Source organism: Perca fluviatilis, chromosome 9 (assembly GCF_010015445.1).
Source record: "Perca fluviatilis chromosome 9, GENO_Pfluv_1.0, whole genome shotgun sequence".
Taxonomy (NCBI): domain Eukaryota; kingdom Metazoa; phylum Chordata; class Actinopteri; order Perciformes; family Percidae; genus Perca; species Perca fluviatilis.
Window position 1 is genome coordinate 20,189,980 of NC_053120.1, and position 20,013 is coordinate 20,209,992.

Sequence of the window (20,013 nt, forward strand, 5' to 3'; positions counted from 1 at the left end):
CTTTTGATCCCTGGCGTTTAATTAGTGCAGAGAATGTAAAACTCCTTTTCTGGGTGTTTGATTGATATGCTTCTGTCTTTCCAGCTCTCATCATTGGTTTGGATGTACCATCACAGAGTGAAGGTACATCAAAGCTAGTAAAATAACATCTCATATTTCGAGGAGGTGTCTGAAGTATGTGCTACCTGCGACGAGGAGGGTGCTGAGTTTCCCTTTGAGTCCATGTGTATGTGTGAGACAACCTCAAACGAACACAAGTAAAAAAATCCTCTCAGTTGTAGGCATGTGGTTCTGTTTTTGCACCCATGTGTGGTGCCATTTGGTTTGCTCAACAGCCTTTTCCCAATGGTAGAAAGCTCAGAAGTAAAAAGGCTCCCTGAAACACGATATAGCAACAAGTGCTCCAATAAACTGTTGAGATCTTTCTCGGGGAGACTTTAGAAGACTTATCAGGAAAAGTGAAAAGGAACATCCAGCACATATTGATATTCTCGACATGGTTTATTGTTACCATATGGAAAGCAAATAATTTTCATATCATGCATTCCCTAAATAATTATGCTAATGACCCCATGAGCATGATAATGATTACTTTTCTGGCTCATCTGAATAATGAATTTATGTAGTTAACTGAGACAGTAAACATTGAATTTTGTCTATGTTAGATTCACTGTGATCACATTATTCTGTTGTAATTGCAATGCATCACCGTGCCAGAACATGATCAATGGTGTTTTGGTGGCTTCATAATATCTTAATGGCAACTGAGGAAGAGGATTTATTTGAAGTAGTCACATAAACCCTCCATTATACACACATTATAAAAGAGTTTATTCAAAAAGCAGATTTTGATTTGTCAGTATAGCAGTGTAAATCATTCTTTTCTTTAGCCTGTTTTGACCAATGTATATGTTTGTACATGAATGTTGCAGATGAAACAAAATTTGTTGGGTATCACAAAATATTTTCTGATCAATCTGCAAAATGAAATTGAATACTTGTACAAAACATTAGAGAAAACACCCAAACATTGCTGACCGAATTGTAGACATTGAAATAAGGACTTGCATCTATTGTTTGCTGAACTATTGTGTCCCTGTATAGATTTGTCTGTCACTCATCTCCCCATGTACCAAAAATACCATCTGACACCAGGGTGAAAAGTAGTCCAGCCTCGGGCCTAATCAATGGAGAGAGGCTTTTTGGAGGTTGTTTACGAGCGTGCTTTTGGTCCATGATGCACAAACCCAGCTGGCGAATAAAGTGTGCTAAGAGGATGGCAATTTTATTTGATTTCCAGATATTTGACCACGAAAAAATGCACCGTATTACACGGTCTGTCATCAGCATGGTTGAAAAGTTGCTAGTGCATTTCAGTAGGAGTCTTACAGTATTCTGGAGCATACATTTATCTCCTCATTGCTCCAGTATCTGTTTTCTATTAAGCAGAGAGACTGCATCAGTTCTAAATCATAAAACCAGAAACTGAGATTGTAAAGGCTCTGCAGAGGGATTTCATTGTTATAACAGTGTTCCTGGGACACAGAGCATCAGTGGGGTTGGCTGTGGATTTGGAGATCAAACCAGTTTACTTCTAGCCACAAAATAGGCCAGTGCAAGAAAATGTATCCCACCTAGCCATACGTAACGGCTACCCAATTAATCCATGTGAGGTCTATTTTTCCTCTATAGTAAGTCAAGCTGGGATTCAGTTGATTTAAAGAAATTTACTTTTTTTCAAGAGTTGAAGATACTCGTATATGAATAATATATGCAATGGATGTGTCTCCATTATAATTTTCACGTCATGTTTTGAGAATAGAAATTGTAATGTGGCATTGACTGATGTTTTACATAGATTCTTATAGCTACTACACATTGTACGGCTGACTTTTGATGGAGATATGCTGAAGTGCACTGACATAAACTCAAGATTGGCTGTCAAGTCCTGTTCCTAACATGCCATGTTTTCATTTTTTTTCCCCCACTTGGGCTTTTTCTTTCAAGCCAACATCACTGATAAATTGTTTATCACCTTAAGCATTTCTTTTTGACTCCAGCGAGAAAAGGGGCTGCAAAAATGAAATATGGCTGAAACCTATCATAATTGAAAGCCTTTCCTTTTTCATGCTTATTGGTCACACGAGAAAGTTTGCTGTCAAAAAGAGCATGTAGAGGAAAAAAGATCCATCCCTGGTGATTGTATGCACCCAAACAACTAAAGTCTTATTATAGAGGTTAGATGGGCAAGCTGCCCTCTTCCATACAGATATTTCCTTTGTTTACCCTGAGCTCCTTAGAAGTCGGACTTTAACCTGATTGGTGCACAAACGGAGGATCAGGCAATACAAACTGACATTTATCTTTCTTTGTAAAATACCACAGAAGTAGTTGCTGGCGAGGCACACAATACAGAATGCTAATTTCTTGTCATTATAGCATAGTATTTAATCAGACAAAGATAATTATATTGGTATAATTGATGAAGTGTCCAATAGGGTAAAATGAACTCGGCTTTTCCAGGCCAATTTAGCAGAGCTGATGTCAGTGGCTTTAAGTAAACTGTAGCCACACAAAGAACATCTCACAGGATGACTCATGAAAAGAAAAAGTGCTTTGTAATTATAAACAACTCTGCATATGGATTGGTCCGACTTGTCCAGTTGCCAAACAAATTAGCGCATGAAAAGCAGGAGCGACACACTTTTTCTTCTTCTTTCTCCTGTGACTGTGAACTCAACCTCATTAGGGAAGTAGAGGCTTTGGAAACACTAACAACAGCCATCAACCAAGTTGCAGGTAGCAACACCATTATTTAAGAGGCTCAAAGAGGTGACAGAGCAAGCATTGCATGCAAGGAAGCTGTGGTTATTATTCAGTGCCGCCAGTGGTTTAGTCAAAGTCCTCAGAGAGGCAGCTGGCAATATTTTTAAGCTCTATCCTCTATGCCGTTGTTGCCAATACTTGCCATGTCGCTCTGACCAAAAATATCCCGTATTGGGATTGCTAAAGTCTATGTATGTAGTTCACTTTACTTTTGGCATCGCAGAAAGCCACAATATTGATTTATTTTCTATTTTTCCTGCCCCCACACCCTCCCTGACAGACACACACACGCACACACACACACACACACACACACACACACACACACACACACACACACACACACACACACACACACACACACACACACACACACACACACTCACTCACTCACTCACTCACTCACCCCAGCCTCTCAATAGCCCGCCCTTTGATTGTCAGTACTGTAAAGTGGATTAAATTACACTCATGTTGTACAGATGCTTGTTGTACTTTTTTATTTTGGGTAGAAAAATGAGTCACCACAAGGCGCTAGTGATAGACTGTTCCTATACTGAAATAATACACAGGACAGCAGTATGACAAAGAAAAAACAAAAAAGCATTACAAAATGAGTCCTTAATGGAGTTATATTTTTTTACCATCACATCAGCTGTTGGGTTTGGTGTTTAGTGTATCAGTGTGCTTACTGTACATAGACAGTCATGGGGGGTTACCATGCTCCAGACATTTTAGCTGACAAACTAGACTTTTATGACAATTATCGATTTTCTGCAGGACCGGTTAGGCATGGGGATGACATACTAACACCATTAGCCCCACCATTAATATACTGATCTATGTCAGGATAGTAGTCCAATCCTCAGTTCACTATCCATATATCAGCGTGATTCATCTTGCTAAACAGTTACAGATTTTTCAATAAAAAGGAATGAACATGCACATAAATGCTGCTTTTATGTATATCCAGCACATCCAGCTCTGATATCCTGTGTCTTCTGCCTTCATACTGTCTTCCTCTGTGTCAGCTCAACTACACATCTCCCTTCGATTTGAACTGATAGAGCTTTCTGTTTCTCTTCTCCCTCAGGGTTTAGTCGAGCCGCCCTGCCATTTGGCTTAGTACGGAGAGAGCTGTCTTGTGAGGGTTACCCCATCGATCTGCGGTGTCCAGGAAGTGATGTCATAATGATCGAAAGTGCCAACTATGGCCGAACAGATGATAAGATCTGCGACGCTGACCCTTTCCAGATGGAGAACATCAACTGCTATCTTCCAGATGCCTACAAGATCATGTCACAAAGGTAAAACTGCAGACATCTCTGTGCAGCACCAAAAGAAATGATTACAAAATGAGGTTGCCAGGGCTCAATAGTAGCGGTTGCCAAGTTGCCCTGAGCAACCAGATATAGACCTCTGTCAACCATTTCAGTTTTTTTTGGTTGCCCCTGTTGGCACCTATTTTTCTTGTGCTTAAAAAAATCCTGTGCATCCCTTGGCTTTGGACTAAAATCTTCCACCAAGGAGAATAACACGGCTGCCGTCGGATTGATTTACTCCATCGAATGTAGCAAAAGTGAATCTAAGTGTGGAGCAAAAAAGAGAAAAAGGCAATAGTAGCCTGTCAGCCTCAATAACCTACATGACATTAATGTAAGCACCTACTGAGACAGCCGAACCTGAACAAAAGAAAATTAGTAACTTCACCAGAACTTGGGAGATAAGCAGGGCTGATAAATAGAAGAAAGCAGATTAAGAAAACTAAAGTAATCAGGGTCAGAGAGCAAAGCAAAAAACTCACTATGGACACCAAATTCATATTACAAAATGTGAAAATAACAAATTAACCTTTCAGTGACATTCACAAAAACAAAAAACTGACTGACAAACTGCAGATCTGATCCGGCTTGCAGGAGGTAATTATTCTATCTATTGTAATTTACTCTGTTGAATACATTACCTTGCAAACGTGCATTCTAGATTAAGTATGCTAACATTAAACTATCACTGATAGCTTTGCTTTGCCTTATTAGAGAAGCTGAGCCACTTGCTCCTAGCAAAATCAATTTTGTGTGTGTGTGTGTGTGTGTGTGTGTGTGTGTGTGTGTGTGTGTGTGTGTGTGTGTGTGTGTGTGTGTGTGTGTGTGTGTGTGTGTGTGTAATCATACATTATTATAATACAGCAACCATCCTCTCAAATTTGGCCACCATAAACTAATGGCGGTGTGCCATCTGCATATACCTTCTGGCTTCTGATTAAAAAAGTTGACTTATTGTGGTCATGTTGAAAGGATAGGTGGCAATCTGCTATAGCTTTTATAGATTAGTAGATCAAACTCAGAGGAATACATTTTAGGCATTGTCTTGTTTAATGCAGAACATTTACAAAAAATAAGTTTGGATTCCAGACGCAGTGTCATACCTACATCTCGCCGTTCAGTGCAAAATGTGCTTCCATCAGAGCATTTCCCTGTGGTGGTAAATAATAATTACAATCATAAGTACACTGACTCAAATACTGTAGATAAGTACAATTTTAAGTAATTTTACCATTACTCCACGACAATTCAGTATTCAAGTATTTTACTTTTTCCTACTAATTATTTAAAAGCTATAGTTCTTTTTCATATTTAGATTTTACTTACAAAGCTTTGGATCATTTTATAAAACACATTGCACTGTTAAAGATTAAACTACCCTGCAGTGTATAAAATAATAATAATAAACGTGCTCCAGCTTGACCGACTACAGCATTAGTTGTAGTACCGCTTACATGTTAATGCATTAATTATAATATGTAATGATATGATGTAATAATTATTTTAAAATAAAGCACGACTACTTTTAAATTTGAGACTTCAAGTAAATGATGTTGAGAAAAATTCTGTACTTTTACTTAAGTCAAATGTTGAATGCAGTACTTGATTGAGTACTTTTATCCTGTTGTATTGCTACTTTTACTTAAGTAAAAATCTGAATACTTCTTCCACTACTGGCATTTCCTTAACTTTAAGATACTTAACCTTTGGTAAATCCTGTTGGTCAGATTAGGGGAAGGCCTGATTTAGAGATTGATCACTGTCCTTGACCACCGAGATGTCAGAGACATTTTAAAGCCACTGTCTCTGTAGCTATCATCCATGTTTAAAGAAGGATGATTTATTGTGGAAAACAAACCCACAGAGGTGCACGGCACACACGCAACTCGGTAGGGTTCCACTGGTAACACCGTATACATGAGACCAGTTGTCACATAGGGATGCCATGTGAGCTGGTGCAGTGTACGGGATGGAATGACATATGAATGCCACAGAGAGAGAAATTGGATGGTATGAGACCGTCAGCAACTCTGGCAAGCCGCCTTGGGAAATAAAAAAAATAATGAAATAAAACAGTAGAGCCCTTGTATTCAGGGGGTTTATTGTCAAGCCCTGTTTGATGAAGTCAGATAGCTGACTCACATTGTCTGTCTTGAAAGGCTGCAGCCTGCCTGCTCCCCCGCTTGTGGCCCTGTGTATTACGCTGCCCTCAACCTCGCTCATACAAAAACAGTCCACTGGAGCACAAATACTGACCCAGCAGGAGCCACCTGACAACAATCCAAAATAGTCTCGTAGAAACGCACTCCACCAGCGTCTGTAGAGGACTCTGGTTCATTCCTCATATGCATATCCTGAGAGTGCCAGAAGCCGTAGTTCAGATGTTATTTTAAATGTGTTTTTAGCATTTCAGTCACTGCTGAGCTATTGTACTCAGAGAAAAGAGAAAAATGTGTGTGTGTTCCAAGAAAACGTCTTTTGTGATACAAAAGTCAGACGTGTGGGTTAAAAAATCAAACAAAAAAGAACCTCACAAGAGTTCACATTTGATAACACAGAAAGAATTCCAAAAGACATCTACTGATAAAAAAATGTGATTGGCATATATTTACATAAAGTGGCAAAAGTGTAAAAGTTCTTGTGAGATATATCACCAAGTGTGAGAGCAGATTAATGTTATTATTGATGTGAACTTATAGATGTTAGATATTTTACATATATAATATATAGATATGTTATGTATAGGTCTATATCATAAAAACAGTGTTTGTGTAATCAGTGCAGAAATTTAAAACGGTCCACTGTCATGGAAATAGATTAAAGGACAGCTTAACAAATGTCCAAGATTGCATATGGGACTAATTAGTGATTTTTTTCATCATCTCTTTTCTATTTATTTACAGAAATAGACTAAATAGGAAGCAAATGTAATGCCTCTGCTGCCAAAAATAATTATCCTCCAACGAGAAATGTGGTGAACTTTTTTTTGTGTCTATTTGGAATGTAATGTTTGTCTCAAGGTCTGAGCCCTTCACTTCTCCACAAGACTCATGGTCTGCACTCTGGCTGCTGCTGAGGCTAACCCAGCTGAAAATTTCCATATGTGTGGCAACCCACTACACACACTATGCAAGGAGAGAAAAAAAATATTTCCTCCTGTACAGTCCACTAAGATAGGATTGAAGAGACAAAATTATTTGTTGCCCTAATTAGCCTGTCCTACTAATTTAAGTGTGTGTGGAAAATCACATTAGCACTTGGGTGGAAAACTGTGCTCACTTTTTAAACATCCGAAATTAATGTGATCCTGAAGTGTGGAGAATTGGATTGAGGCTTCACTGAGTTTGATAGATCCTGTTGGCACTCCAAGTTGTTTTTATATCTGGCTGGCATATTATATTCATGAGCACAATGATTTTATGAAAATAGCCTTAGGATGGTTGTGGCTCAATTAGAACATTCAGCTGCAAGCAATTAGTCGACTCAAGTGGGTGATAATCTGTACAGGAATTTTTCACATGGACACCTCTCCAGCAGATGTGAAACTGCATGGCAATACAGTTTGAAATAATGAATTCATTGATAATATCCAGTGAGTTTTTTTTTTTTAATTTTCTTCAGGAATCTATTTCTTAATAATTACATTTCATCATCTGCACTGATGATAATGATGACGATTGCAACCACAACAATTACCACACGTGACATCTTCATTAAAACTGTAATTTAAATCACATTTCAATAATATTGTGTAATACATTTAGTTGTACATGCACTAGTAACCATCTGGTGCTTACTTGCTATTGATTTAAATCTGACCACCATTCCTTATCACAGTAGCTTGAGGAGTAGTAAGACACATCTTGACCAATCATTGTCACAAAAAGAACATATTAAGATATGCAGTATGAATAAGTGGCTTAGATCTATTGATTTGTCCTTGACTAATGAGCTTCATTGTAAGTATTCGATAACAAGGTCATCGATTGCTGTAACATAACATGGCTGGGCCCTGCCGTGCATGTGGATCATGGGTTTTCCAAGGAGCACATCATTGACAAGAAAGCAGATAGCTCTCTAACAGACGATGTGAAATTCATTACTGGTGGGATTAGAGGACAGCTAGTTAGTTAATAATTATCATTAAAATGATCATCACCCTTGGGTATTTGAAAGTTTTTATTTTGTAATGACATAATCAGCTTGACTGTGGCAGATTTTTTACAAACATTATTAAGTTAATAGAGTTGCTAACAGCTGATTTGTAATGTTAAAATGACCCAGCAATATTAGCATGCAATTGTCAATAAATGTGAGGCAGTTCTGGAGACTAAATGATGCTGCTCACACTATTTATATCAGTGACAGGACTGCTTGCAAGGCTCTCCGAGGAGCTCCATTGCTGCCGCCTGACAGCACACTGCCTTGTTCTTCCTCTACAGAGTTAGTGTTTATTTAAAGCGCAGCAGATTAAGATTTCATAAAGATCCAGATTCAGCTTGGGGTGTACATGAGTTCATAAGCCACGAAACTGCTCTCTACTCAAGACTATGTTGGTGATGATGTGCAAGATTTAAAAGTGTATCAACTGTCATATTGGTCGTCAACAGCTGTTTATACCAACAAATACAAATGCTATGAAGTAATATAAATAAAATCCTTTTTCTCTTATTAAAATGTGGGGAAATGGATTTTGGTTGGCGTACCAACGAGTATTTTATATCATGATATATTATTATGACAATAGGGTTGGGCAACATGACAGGATATATTGTGAACAGTCATAACATACTTGCCATAGCTTATTTACCGTGGTAGCTATCATTTTAACAATTCTGGATGTACTAGACCATTGTGGGCAAAGTCAGTGTGCAGGACTGCTTTATGGTCATATTATATTTTTGCATCAATGTGATAATTTACCTAGATTTGTCAGATTTTAATTTAATTGACTAGATTTGCTCAAAACAGACACTTCTGTGTGGTTATTTGTATCCATAAACTAATTTAAGTTTCCAAACAATTTGTCATGATATAAATCAATATCGTAATACAAAACATGTGCTATGACATTTTTTAACCATATGTCCCACCCATATTTAACAATATTAATAGTATTAATAATGTAGGCCTATGTGAGATGCAATTTCTTTCACCAATGTTTTAAGTAATACCCTTTTAAAACTAAGAATTTCAGATGAATCAAACATCTAAAATCATTATTTAAATGTCCTCAATCCTGCCTGTCTTATAAAAAGGTCCCATATAGTATATGTCTAAAGTATTAACCCCCTTCGGAGTTTTCATGTTTTATTGTTTTCAAATTAGATTTGATTTGGCTTATTTTGTTTTTACATCTGATCAACAGAAAATGATTAGTTCATGTCAAAGTGAAAACAAAACAAATTGATCTGAATTAATTACAAACATAAACTGTTAAATATGTGTTGGCAAAAGCATTCATCCCTTTCATGTCAGTTTTTAATGGATGCACCTTTAGCAGCAATTACACTCTTGAGTCTCCATGTCAGCTTTGGTCAGTTTTTCCCCATTCTTCTGCGCTAAACTGCTCAAGCTCTGTCTGGTTGCACGAGGATCATTAGCATCCAGCCTTTTTTAAATCCAGCCACAAGTTCTTGATCTGGAATCTGACTCGGCCACTCCAGGACAATAAAACAGTTGTTTTTAAGCCTTCTAGCTTTATGCGTGGGTGTGGTAGCATTGCATTCTGCCGTCTTATAAAGGTCACATTTAGACCTGCAAAATGTCACAATAGTATTTCCATTGACTTTAGTGCATGGCAATGTACCTTTGTTGGTTTAAAAATCAATAGGTGAGATGGACGGATGTGAGTCAGACAGCCTTCCTCCTGAGTCTGTAAGAGCCTGGAATCCCCCCCGTTGAGCACCATTGGCAGCTCCAGTAAATATAGCATAAACACAAGCATATGACAGTAATTACAAGTTTCTGGGATGTCTTATCCGGATATTGGGTCAGACCTGAAGTTGAAAGCAGGAGGCTAATGGTTAATTTATAACGACCTATTTCCTGAAACATTATTGGGCCACCCCTTTAGAAAATGGTCTAAATATACTGATATTGGAGGTGATTATACATCCAGCATGTGTGTGTTTTTGTGTGTGTCCTGTTTGCAACAGATTGTTTCTTTCGCTGCCATTTTGTGGCCCTGGAAATGATTTAATTTTTCAATGGCCTGTCTGCTATCAACAGGCTTGCCTCTTGAGAAAGATGTCTGCCTTGATAATTGTGCCATGAACCTCATCAGCATTTCAGATGAAATGGAGCTAGACGGGTCACTTTGAGTTTAAGAGACACTAATTTGATTGAAATTCAAACTGGGAGCATCAGGAAGTAGATTGTGCCTTTTCCGTAATATGCTGCCCTCACTCATGTCGCTTTTCTCCTCCAGTTACACGTCGATTGTTTTCGCTGCTGATGCTATTTTTTATATTCTGAATTACAAATGGCTGCTTAGGCTTCCAGAACGCTATGGAGTGCTGAGGGATAGCAAATTGAGCAGTGGGGGCAAAACAATTTAAGGATTCAGCAATTAAGGAGCATCTTGCCCGGAGTCTAAACTGGCCGTGCCACATGAGCAGTGCATGACGTGTCACATCATGAGAGACTGTCTGTACTACTTCAATTTAAAAGCAGTGCTTTCAAACGTATAAAGACAAGACTACACTATTCTCAATGATTATTTTGTAAAGTACCAACCCTTGCCTTGGTAGACCAAGCCTATTTCCTACTAAAGGATATTTAGCCTGACTTTTGAGGCCAAAACTGATATTGATATTTGAGAGTTTTAAATTCAATAGATACATGTTTATATTGGCCAATTCTAACCAAGATGTGTACTGAGCATTTAACAGAAATATAATACATATATGAGATATAAAAAACTGGTGGGCAAACCATGTAATGGTGACGCTGTTTCTAAATTCAGATTCCTCAAACATATATTTTACCTGACATATCTGCTGATAACAATATATTTGTGATAAACTAATACCCACTAGTGTGGCTGCTTCACTAAATAATGTACATTTGTTCATTTTTGTTAAATGTAGGGAGGTGCATATAGAGTAATTGTAAATGAAATATATTTCAAGCTTAAATTTACACAGGTTTGTCTGTCCATGCAAAGCTGATCTGTACACAGCAGCATTTGTTAAAATTACATTATTAGTATCCATTCTTGGACATGGATTAGTAAAAAACAAATTACAGTCTTTTATGGTTTAGGCAGGCTTTAGACTTCAGTAACGGCTTTTACTACATTTGTTAGTGGAAACAGAGTTTGTAGAATTCTACTCAAGTCAATTTATTATTCATTTAGCACATTATCTTCATGTCCAATTATTCCTCTGACATACTTTATGATGGCAGTGGAAGAGGTTAAATTGCATTGTGGATACATGGTATCAGGAGTGCTATCACTAACACCTTGTTGGCATCTTATCGCACCCCTTCCCGCTGTCAGCAGGGAGTGCTCATTTTTAAAGGAGATTTGCATCAAATCTAAGAAGCATTTTCTGTGACACTCTAATTGTACTGATATCCGCCTCTCCCAAAAGGTCAGAGATGTGATGGGATTACATTTGGGATACTTCAGCGTGATTAACTGGCTGGTAGAGGGAATGGAGGCAATCAGAGCAGAAAGTAGCTCCATCCTGCCCTTATTTTAAATAAAAAAAAGAAAATTGGCTATTTTTGAAACTGAAAAATCTGACTAGAGTTTAATTTTAAATAAATGAATCTTAAAGCAATTGATGGGTAGATATAGCTTCATAATTTTAGCCTATTTAGAATTTAAAACTCCAGTCAAATTCAAAGTGTAGAGTTCTGGAAACCACAGCTGTTTGTGTTGCTTTTTAAACTGGACAACCCATTGTTAAATCATACCACAAATGTGTTAAACATGGTTGTACCAGTTTGTAAAAAAAATTAAAAAAATAGTGCACTATATTTTTCGTTGATATAAGCCAATACAGAAACATTACCAAACAACTGGGTAATGTCGCTTCTAAAAAAGGCACCTTGCCTCTTTAATTTATATGGATCCCTTTTCCAACTGGCTAATTATTTTTTCTATTGCATTACAAGATAAAATAAATTAGCACTCTTTCCACTTTTTCTTCAGTAAAATTCTGTTGAGCAGTCGAGGTATTTATAGTGATAGAATGTTTCACTCTGGAGGAAAGTGGAGAAAAGCTTCCTTTGACTTAATATTCATTATGTACATGATTAATTACTATATAGCCTCAGACTATCAAAAGATAGTCAGAGATATCATATTTTACATGTATTTAATTAGTGTGCACTTTGAGACCTGTGCCCTGATAGGCCCAAATACTGAACTTTTTATGGGAGGAATTTCAATTACATGCTCTCTCTCAAATTGAGGGCTAGGACTATGCATAGAAGAAGTCATTAGGGCTTTTTCAATTGGTCTCAGGAGATGCCCAAGGTTTCACAGATGAGAAGGAATCAGAGTCACACAATCCCATAGATCAGGGCGCTCCTGCTCCACAGCTCTAAAATTAGGGCAATATATCAGAAAGAGCTATCAACACTTATGTCAACATTGTTTCAAAAGAAATATGAGGTGTTTTTTCCCCAGTGCTTATGTCCTGTTGTTAAATACATTTGCCTGAGAAATGATGGCAGGTCTATGTCTCATTGGTGTCATGAATTTTATTTTTGATATCATTCTGTTCCATATGCCTAATATAAACCAGGCAGTCATTTCCTGGTCTCATTGGAATCTGTTAGATAAAGCACTGTAATATATATTGCTCCTGCATGATATGCTTATGCATGAGCAAGGGGACAGAATCATCAAAGTGACCATATAATATATGGAAAGTGCTGCGGAGTCATGAAATATTACCTACAAAAACAAGCAGCGTATTATGGGCCCAGCATGAGGTGCATGTTTTAATTCTAAAACAGTAATTCATTTCCATAAAAACAAACACAATATGCTGATTTTCATCTGTTATTATCACACATGAAGTGAAATGCCCATTAATAAAGTGAAATGCCCCTTGAGACCTCCACTAAACACAGATATAGACCCAAATATGTCATTATATCTGTGATATAAAACACTGCTCCAACATTGGAAAAAGTAAAAAACAAAATCCCTTTTATTTATTATAATGTTGGGGGGAAAAAAGTGTGTCTGAAGTATTTTAATTGGCATACATGCTAAGGAGAAATAAAACAAGAGGAAGAGGGAGATATTTGTGCTTGAAAAAAAGAAAAATGTAATGACTAATTCTGTACTCTGCCGTTATTGTGATTTATTAGGTTTTTTAAGGAACCGTTTATTTAAGTTGCTGAATAATGTTTTTTGTGCTGTAAACTATAAAACCCTGCAGCTACATGGTATGCAGCTAAAATGTGTGTTGTTTTTCAATCTGAAACCTAAACAATTCCCCCACCTGCATCTGTTCAATGCTATACATCCCGACGGTAAGCAACTCACCACTGTTCCACTGCGCTACCTAATATTATATTAATAACATTTGGACACAGAGCGGTGATTACCTCAGCAGCCCAAAACAAAGCTAAAGCACAATACAATGCAACCAGTAATACGTTTTCCAATGATCTGCTGTAAATGGGCGCACTGGTCTGTGATAAGAAGAAAGAAAATATTATCTCTGGTCCTTGCTAAATCAGCAGAACAGAGTTATTGATCTGGCCCCTCACGTTGCCAATAGAATTTGAAGTCCCCTTGGTAGCAAAGCTGGCTTGCTGGGGGTATAGATGTCATTATCATGATTTCAGTACAGCGAAAGGGCGGTCACCTGCAATTCCCTGGGCTTCAGAGCACACCACAGGCTCAATTAGAATGTCTGCTCTCCAGATGTTAAAGGCAGTGACTGAAATAACCTTTGATACTGCTTTGCATGGCTGGTGAAATGGAAAAAAAATGTATATATGTGATAGCTAATAATCCTTAGGTCCTCCATGTGATTTCTCATAATTATATTTAGGGCATCTTGGTTCTTAATGTGTAAAAAAATGTGTCACACATTTAGCTATGCACAGAACTCATTCTGGTCATTTAAAAAATGTTTGTGGAAAGATGCATTAATTAGTATTTTGGTATTTCTGTTTCCGGTTCAAGAATTGGAGGCTGCAGTAGAAATCATTAATGAGACCTTTGATGGCATTTTGGGTGCAAATTCAAGAGCCTCATCTAGCCACTCAGCATGTAGACCCATTCAGAGAAGGAGCAAGCTCAAATCAATAAGTCGGGACATTTGAGTGAAACACAGATTGTTTATCCCGTCCAAATGCGCAAATAGATGTGGGGGGTCAAATTCCCAAATCACATGAGGTCCCCATGCAATTGTAGTCTGGTGTGAATAAGTCTTCTCTTATACAATGATATTTGTCGTATTGATTCCTGCTGTTCATGTACATTTCAATTTAATTTCACATTTTATTTTATTCACAGATTTCCAATTGCAAGAGAGTAGTTACATCTACAACAATGTATGTACAGTCTGGCGAGGTCGGCGACTCGAGTCTGTTTCGTGTGTTCCGTGCCATCGTCCGTCTGAGGGGCTGTCGGCCTTCATTTTGGCCGACCTGACATGTTCAGTCGGAGACAGGGCAATCGGGACTCACCCGGAAATGGCGAGCGGAATGAGCGTGACTAGAGTCTCACAAAATCTGACAAAAATCTTTTAACCGGACCTTTGTTGATCTGAAAGGAAGACAGATTCAGCAACTGCAAGGCCTATTTCTCACTTAAAATGTTTTCAGAACCATGTTTCAGTGAACTATTTTAGTACAATATGAGATCGTATTCTGAACAAGCCGCCATGACAGTCTGGCTTTGAATTTCCGGAGAAAACAAACCCACATGACGCGTTCGTCCAATCAGCTTTCATTTTTTGGGCAACAATACAGATTAGCGCCGCCTGCTGCTATGGAGACATATTACGTCTCGTCTCTTCGGTGTGTTCTGTGGCACTTTTTGGACCAACTCGGGGAGACTGATCAGTCCGACTGGCTTTTCTGCCGACGGTTGGCCGTCTGGTTGGTGTGTAACTGCCTTAAATGATTGAGATACTAAGAGCTCATTTCGGTGTTTGGCCACCGTAGGAGTTAAAACGCGCTCGGAATGGAAGGGCTAGAAAGTAATATTCAATTGGTTGTCATATACAATTTCACCGCTAGATCGGAGAAATTCTTACACAATGTAGCTTTAAGCACCACACTTAAGTGGAAGTACTAAAGTATTCAAAAAATGTTGTACTTAAGTATTGCAAGTAGTTTATTTAAAAATGTACTACTCAAGTACTAAAAGTACAAGTATTGTGTTATGTAGTTATTAAAGAAAGCAGTCAAAAGTTTGAATATCATATTTTTATATTATTTCAAATGTTTAGCCTCACAATTCCTTTGGCTGTAGCAGCAGTACAAGGAATGATTGATAACATTTTTATAATTCTAACTGTTGGGATTGGGATGTGTATTGGCTGCTTCAGGGCTCCTATCAGAGAGCAAGAGTCACCAGGTGGAGTTCAACTTTTTACTTGGTAGTAAGATGGTGCATTACAGGCAGTCACAAGCTGTACATTGCTGGATATATGAACGAAGGTTCTGAAATAAACCCCCAAAAGGTACATTAATATCACAGCTGTTATAACTACTATGATCTGATTTAACAGTGGGTTATTAATCACGTATTAACCCTCAGAGCCCTACGGCAACGTCCACGACGTCACACGGCACCTCCGATTAATATTTAGATTATTTAATGAAACTTTTATCGATCTTCTTACCGTTTTTTCCAGCTAGAAGCTAACAAGCTAGCCATCACGGGGGTGTCTTTGTTGTCTTCATAGACTTTACAGAAGGTTTTCTATCCAGCCTGGAACTTGTGCCTCTTTTCGGCGTTGTTCAGCAATAAATCCAAACGCTTACATCCAAGATTTATCCACTCGATGTCCGTAATTTATCAATTTTCCGTCATTTCTGCCGCTAGCTCTGTGCTACCGGCACAGAGCTGTTTTAGACAGGATAACTGTTTTAGACAACACAAATGCTTGCTGTGTGTGTGATATCAATACATTTGAACATTATTATTTTGATTATTGGCAAAAGCGTCTGGACTTTTTTTAAAAAAAATTGTATATATTTTGTCAACTATATAAATTATAATGTTTATTTCTTCACAGTTTGACACCCAAGACATATGGGAACTGATTTAGACTATTAGAATATCTGTGAGATTCATTTTCGGTTTTATTTATTTATTTGTTTTTAAGGTCATACAACCTTTTTTTACTTTCAGTTGACCTCACTAAAGCTCAAATATTCTAATATCCCACTTTTTCCTGAAAAAAATGATGTACATTGATTGACTATAGACAACAGGGTTGATGTTTTACAAGCATTTTTAGAAAATAAAACCAGACGGAAAAGGAATTGTAAAAATGGCCTTAGGTTAACAAATACTGAAATAAAATGTACAATTATCACACTGTGCAAGTAAAATGAACATCCTCTCCAGCACAGTAATGATTAAAGCCCCAAAAAACGTATCACACACTAGCTAGTAACATGTGTGATGTACGGTGGAAAGTTAGCAAGCTAGCAACATACAGATAAACTAGCAGCTTCACATCACAGGGTAAAACGGTTAACATTCAGGACTCACTGCAGACTGAAACAACTCAGGAATAGCTTAATCTGCTGCAACAATAGCTAAATCGAAAGAGTACAAACTTATATCGTATCTGACTTCTGAACAGGCAACCGCCGTAATGAAAAGAAACATGACGCGATCTCTGGGATTTCTTACATAACTAACGTAGCGGTAACTAACCTAGCGGTAACTAACGTAGCGGATGTATTTAGGCACATTATTCATTGTTGCTAAATTAGTTTCCATCTCTTTGTTTCCCCCTTGTCAGATGCAACAATCGGACCCAGTGCATTGTGATTACGGGTTCTGATGTCTTCCCTGACCCCTGTCCAGGGACCTACAAGTACCTGGAGGTCCAGTATGAGTGTGTGCCCTACAGTAAGTCTGACCCTTCTGCCAGGAATTGAAAACTCCCCCTCCCCCCCACACTTCCATCCTCTTCTATCCCCTCTTTTCTCTTCTGTTTCATACCATAGCCTGTCTCATTTCTTCTTCTTGCCTTGTCCCGACAGTCTGTTCTTTTTGTGTGCAACACCTTCCAGCACCATTTTCTTCAGTCTCTTCCTCCATCTGTGTCACACCATGAACTTTTCATGAAATATGACCTGTAAAACCCTTTGGTCTTCTTTCTGTACTGCCTTTATTATTGATGGTTCACCGTGTTTCCACCCGTTCGACGAGTCTGGTTATGAGGTAGCAAAATAGAGGGAGGGTAGAGGAAGTCATGCTGACTCTCCATAATGGGAAGCAAGTGTTTCATTACTCAAGTCTATCAGACGCAAAACACCGCTCACCTTGATGGCTTAATATACATCCATACAACAGGTGTTGAAATATGTTAACAGATGCTTCATTATGTAACAGAACAGAATGGCTCCACTCAGAAGTGAACAAGGTAATATTTCATCTAAAGAGATAGTGTTAACATTTTGTCTGTTCCTTGAATGCTAAAATATTCATTGCTCCCTAACAATCTTTAGATTGCCCTTTGAATAAAAATTCTCCATTTGTCCTTTAAGCCATGTTCATTTGCAATTTGTGAAGGAAATTCCGCCACATAACCTTTACTAACTGATTAATGAGAAAGATTTAGATGAATTGCCAGAATCACTAATCAGGTGGAACTGCAATAATTAGAGTGGGAGTGATGGTAAGATAGTATTTGGCAGCTCTTGTAGATTCAAATTAGTATTTTGTACACTGATGTTTTTAGATTTGTTTCACTTTTGAATCAACTCAAAAGGGAAGTTTAGCCATAAATATATATAATGCATCTTTATTCTACAGTACTTTTTATATTCAACATATTTCTTCTACATTGCTCATTACCAGTATACCTGCCTGAGCTGTTTCCCTCAGTGTTTGTTTATTTATTTAGGATCCTCATTAGCTCCTGCATTGCAGGTGCTATTCTTCCTGAGGTCCTTACAACTCACTTATAACTGTGACAATGCAATAATACATACACATAACATCATAAACAAATAAAAAATAAAAAAATTTAAAACGAAAACTAAACATACACTATAATTTCTTGACAAAATACACACACATAAGACAAGGAGAGACACATAGCTCCACCATTGCAGTTATCGAGCATTCCTTACTTTTAGGTTGAACAACTTTTTTTTTTACATCCACATACTATCATACTATAACATGGCTTTCATCCTCTCTGGACACATCTCACAATTGCAAAAACATACATATATTTTGTTAAACCTCAACCAATGTTGTTTCTTTGTCTTCTCAACTTCTTTAAACAATAGATATGTTTTAACTAAACTTTTAAATCTCCTTTTACTGCTTTCTTGTGTTATTTGTTCAGGTAACACATTCCATTATTGCATTGCTCTATACATGACCATACGTTTAACCGTATTAGTCTTTGCTTTTGGTAAAGTAAAGTTACCTCTTGTGGCATGTCTAGTCGCATAGTCGTGTATATCTAAACTGAAAGGTAATTTATTATACATAATAGATGGTTTCTTTGTAACAAGAATATTCCTAAAAAAACACTTAATGAATAAAATAATCTATTTCTTACAAATAACCAACCTAAACATTTGTGCATTGTAACAACATTTGTCCGATATCCACACCTAAGCGTTATACGCGCGGCTCTATTTTGAACCATTTGCAATTTAGTTATTTTTTCTTGAGTTGCATTAGACCATACCACTGAACATTAGTCAAGATTAGACAATATTAAAGCTTTAGCTACTACTTTGATTGAGCTTTGTGACAAATATGGTGCAAATCCTTTAACACCACTTCCCATCTTAACAACCATGTTATTTATATGTTTAGTCCATGATAATTTGATATCTAAAATAACTCCTAAAGGTTTGGTCTCATGGACCTGTTCAACAGGTACATCATTTATACAAAGCTTCAACTCAGGTTGATTATGAAGAGTATAATGTGAGCCGAACATCATGCTTTTTGTCTTTGAAATATTAAGAACTAGCTTATTTTTCTTTATCCATTCAACCACCGATTGCAACTCTTGTGATAGGATAATGTTTAACTCATTAAATGTAGATGAAGACATATAAGTAGTTGAATCATCTGCATACATCGGTATACTGACCTTATTTAAAACAAGTGATAAATCATTTGTAAAGATAGTGTATAACAATGGCCCAAGACAACTCCCCTGGGGAACTCCACAGCTAACCGCTCCAACGTTTGTTAAATAACTCTCCATCCATAACATTGCTGACTGAGAGAAACCATAACATTCAAGTTTTTTCAATAATAAATTATGATCAAGAATATCAAATGCTGCTGTAAAATCAAGCATAATAGCACCTACTAATTTCTTTTGTTCAATATCTCTCAGCCAGTCATCAGTCATATGAGTTAGAGCAGTAGCTGTTGAGTGTCCCTTTCTATAAGCATGTTGACAATCAGTTGTTAAGTCATTCAAAGAAAAATATTCTATAATCTGCTCACATACTATACTCTCCATAATTTTACTCAACACAGGCAATAGACTTATAGGACGACAATTTGACCCCGAGAATGGTAACCTTACATTTTTAGGCAATGGAATTATTTTAGCAATTTTCCATTCCTGAGGGCATAGACATTCACTTAAACTTTGGTTTATAATATGACACATAACAGGGGCAATTAGGTCTGCAACCAATTTAAGAAGTTTACCAT

At 37.4% G+C, this 20,013-nt stretch overlaps 1 protein-coding gene across 50 annotated transcripts in view; it reads left to right on the top strand.

The window, feature by feature from the left end:
* adgrl2a (adhesion G protein-coupled receptor L2a) overlaps positions 1-20,013 on the top strand; it is a 100,185-nt gene that overhangs the window by 33,570 nt on the left and 46,602 nt on the right. For all 50 annotated transcript variants that reach the window (XM_039810777.1, XM_039810779.1, XM_039810792.1 and 47 more), the window contains 2 exons: positions 3,917-4,130; positions 17,111-17,220. In XM_039810777.1, coding sequence (XP_039666711.1) covers positions 3,917-4,130; positions 17,111-17,220 — 324 coding nt within the window. The remainder of the gene's footprint in view (positions 1-3,916; positions 4,131-17,110; positions 17,221-20,013) is intronic.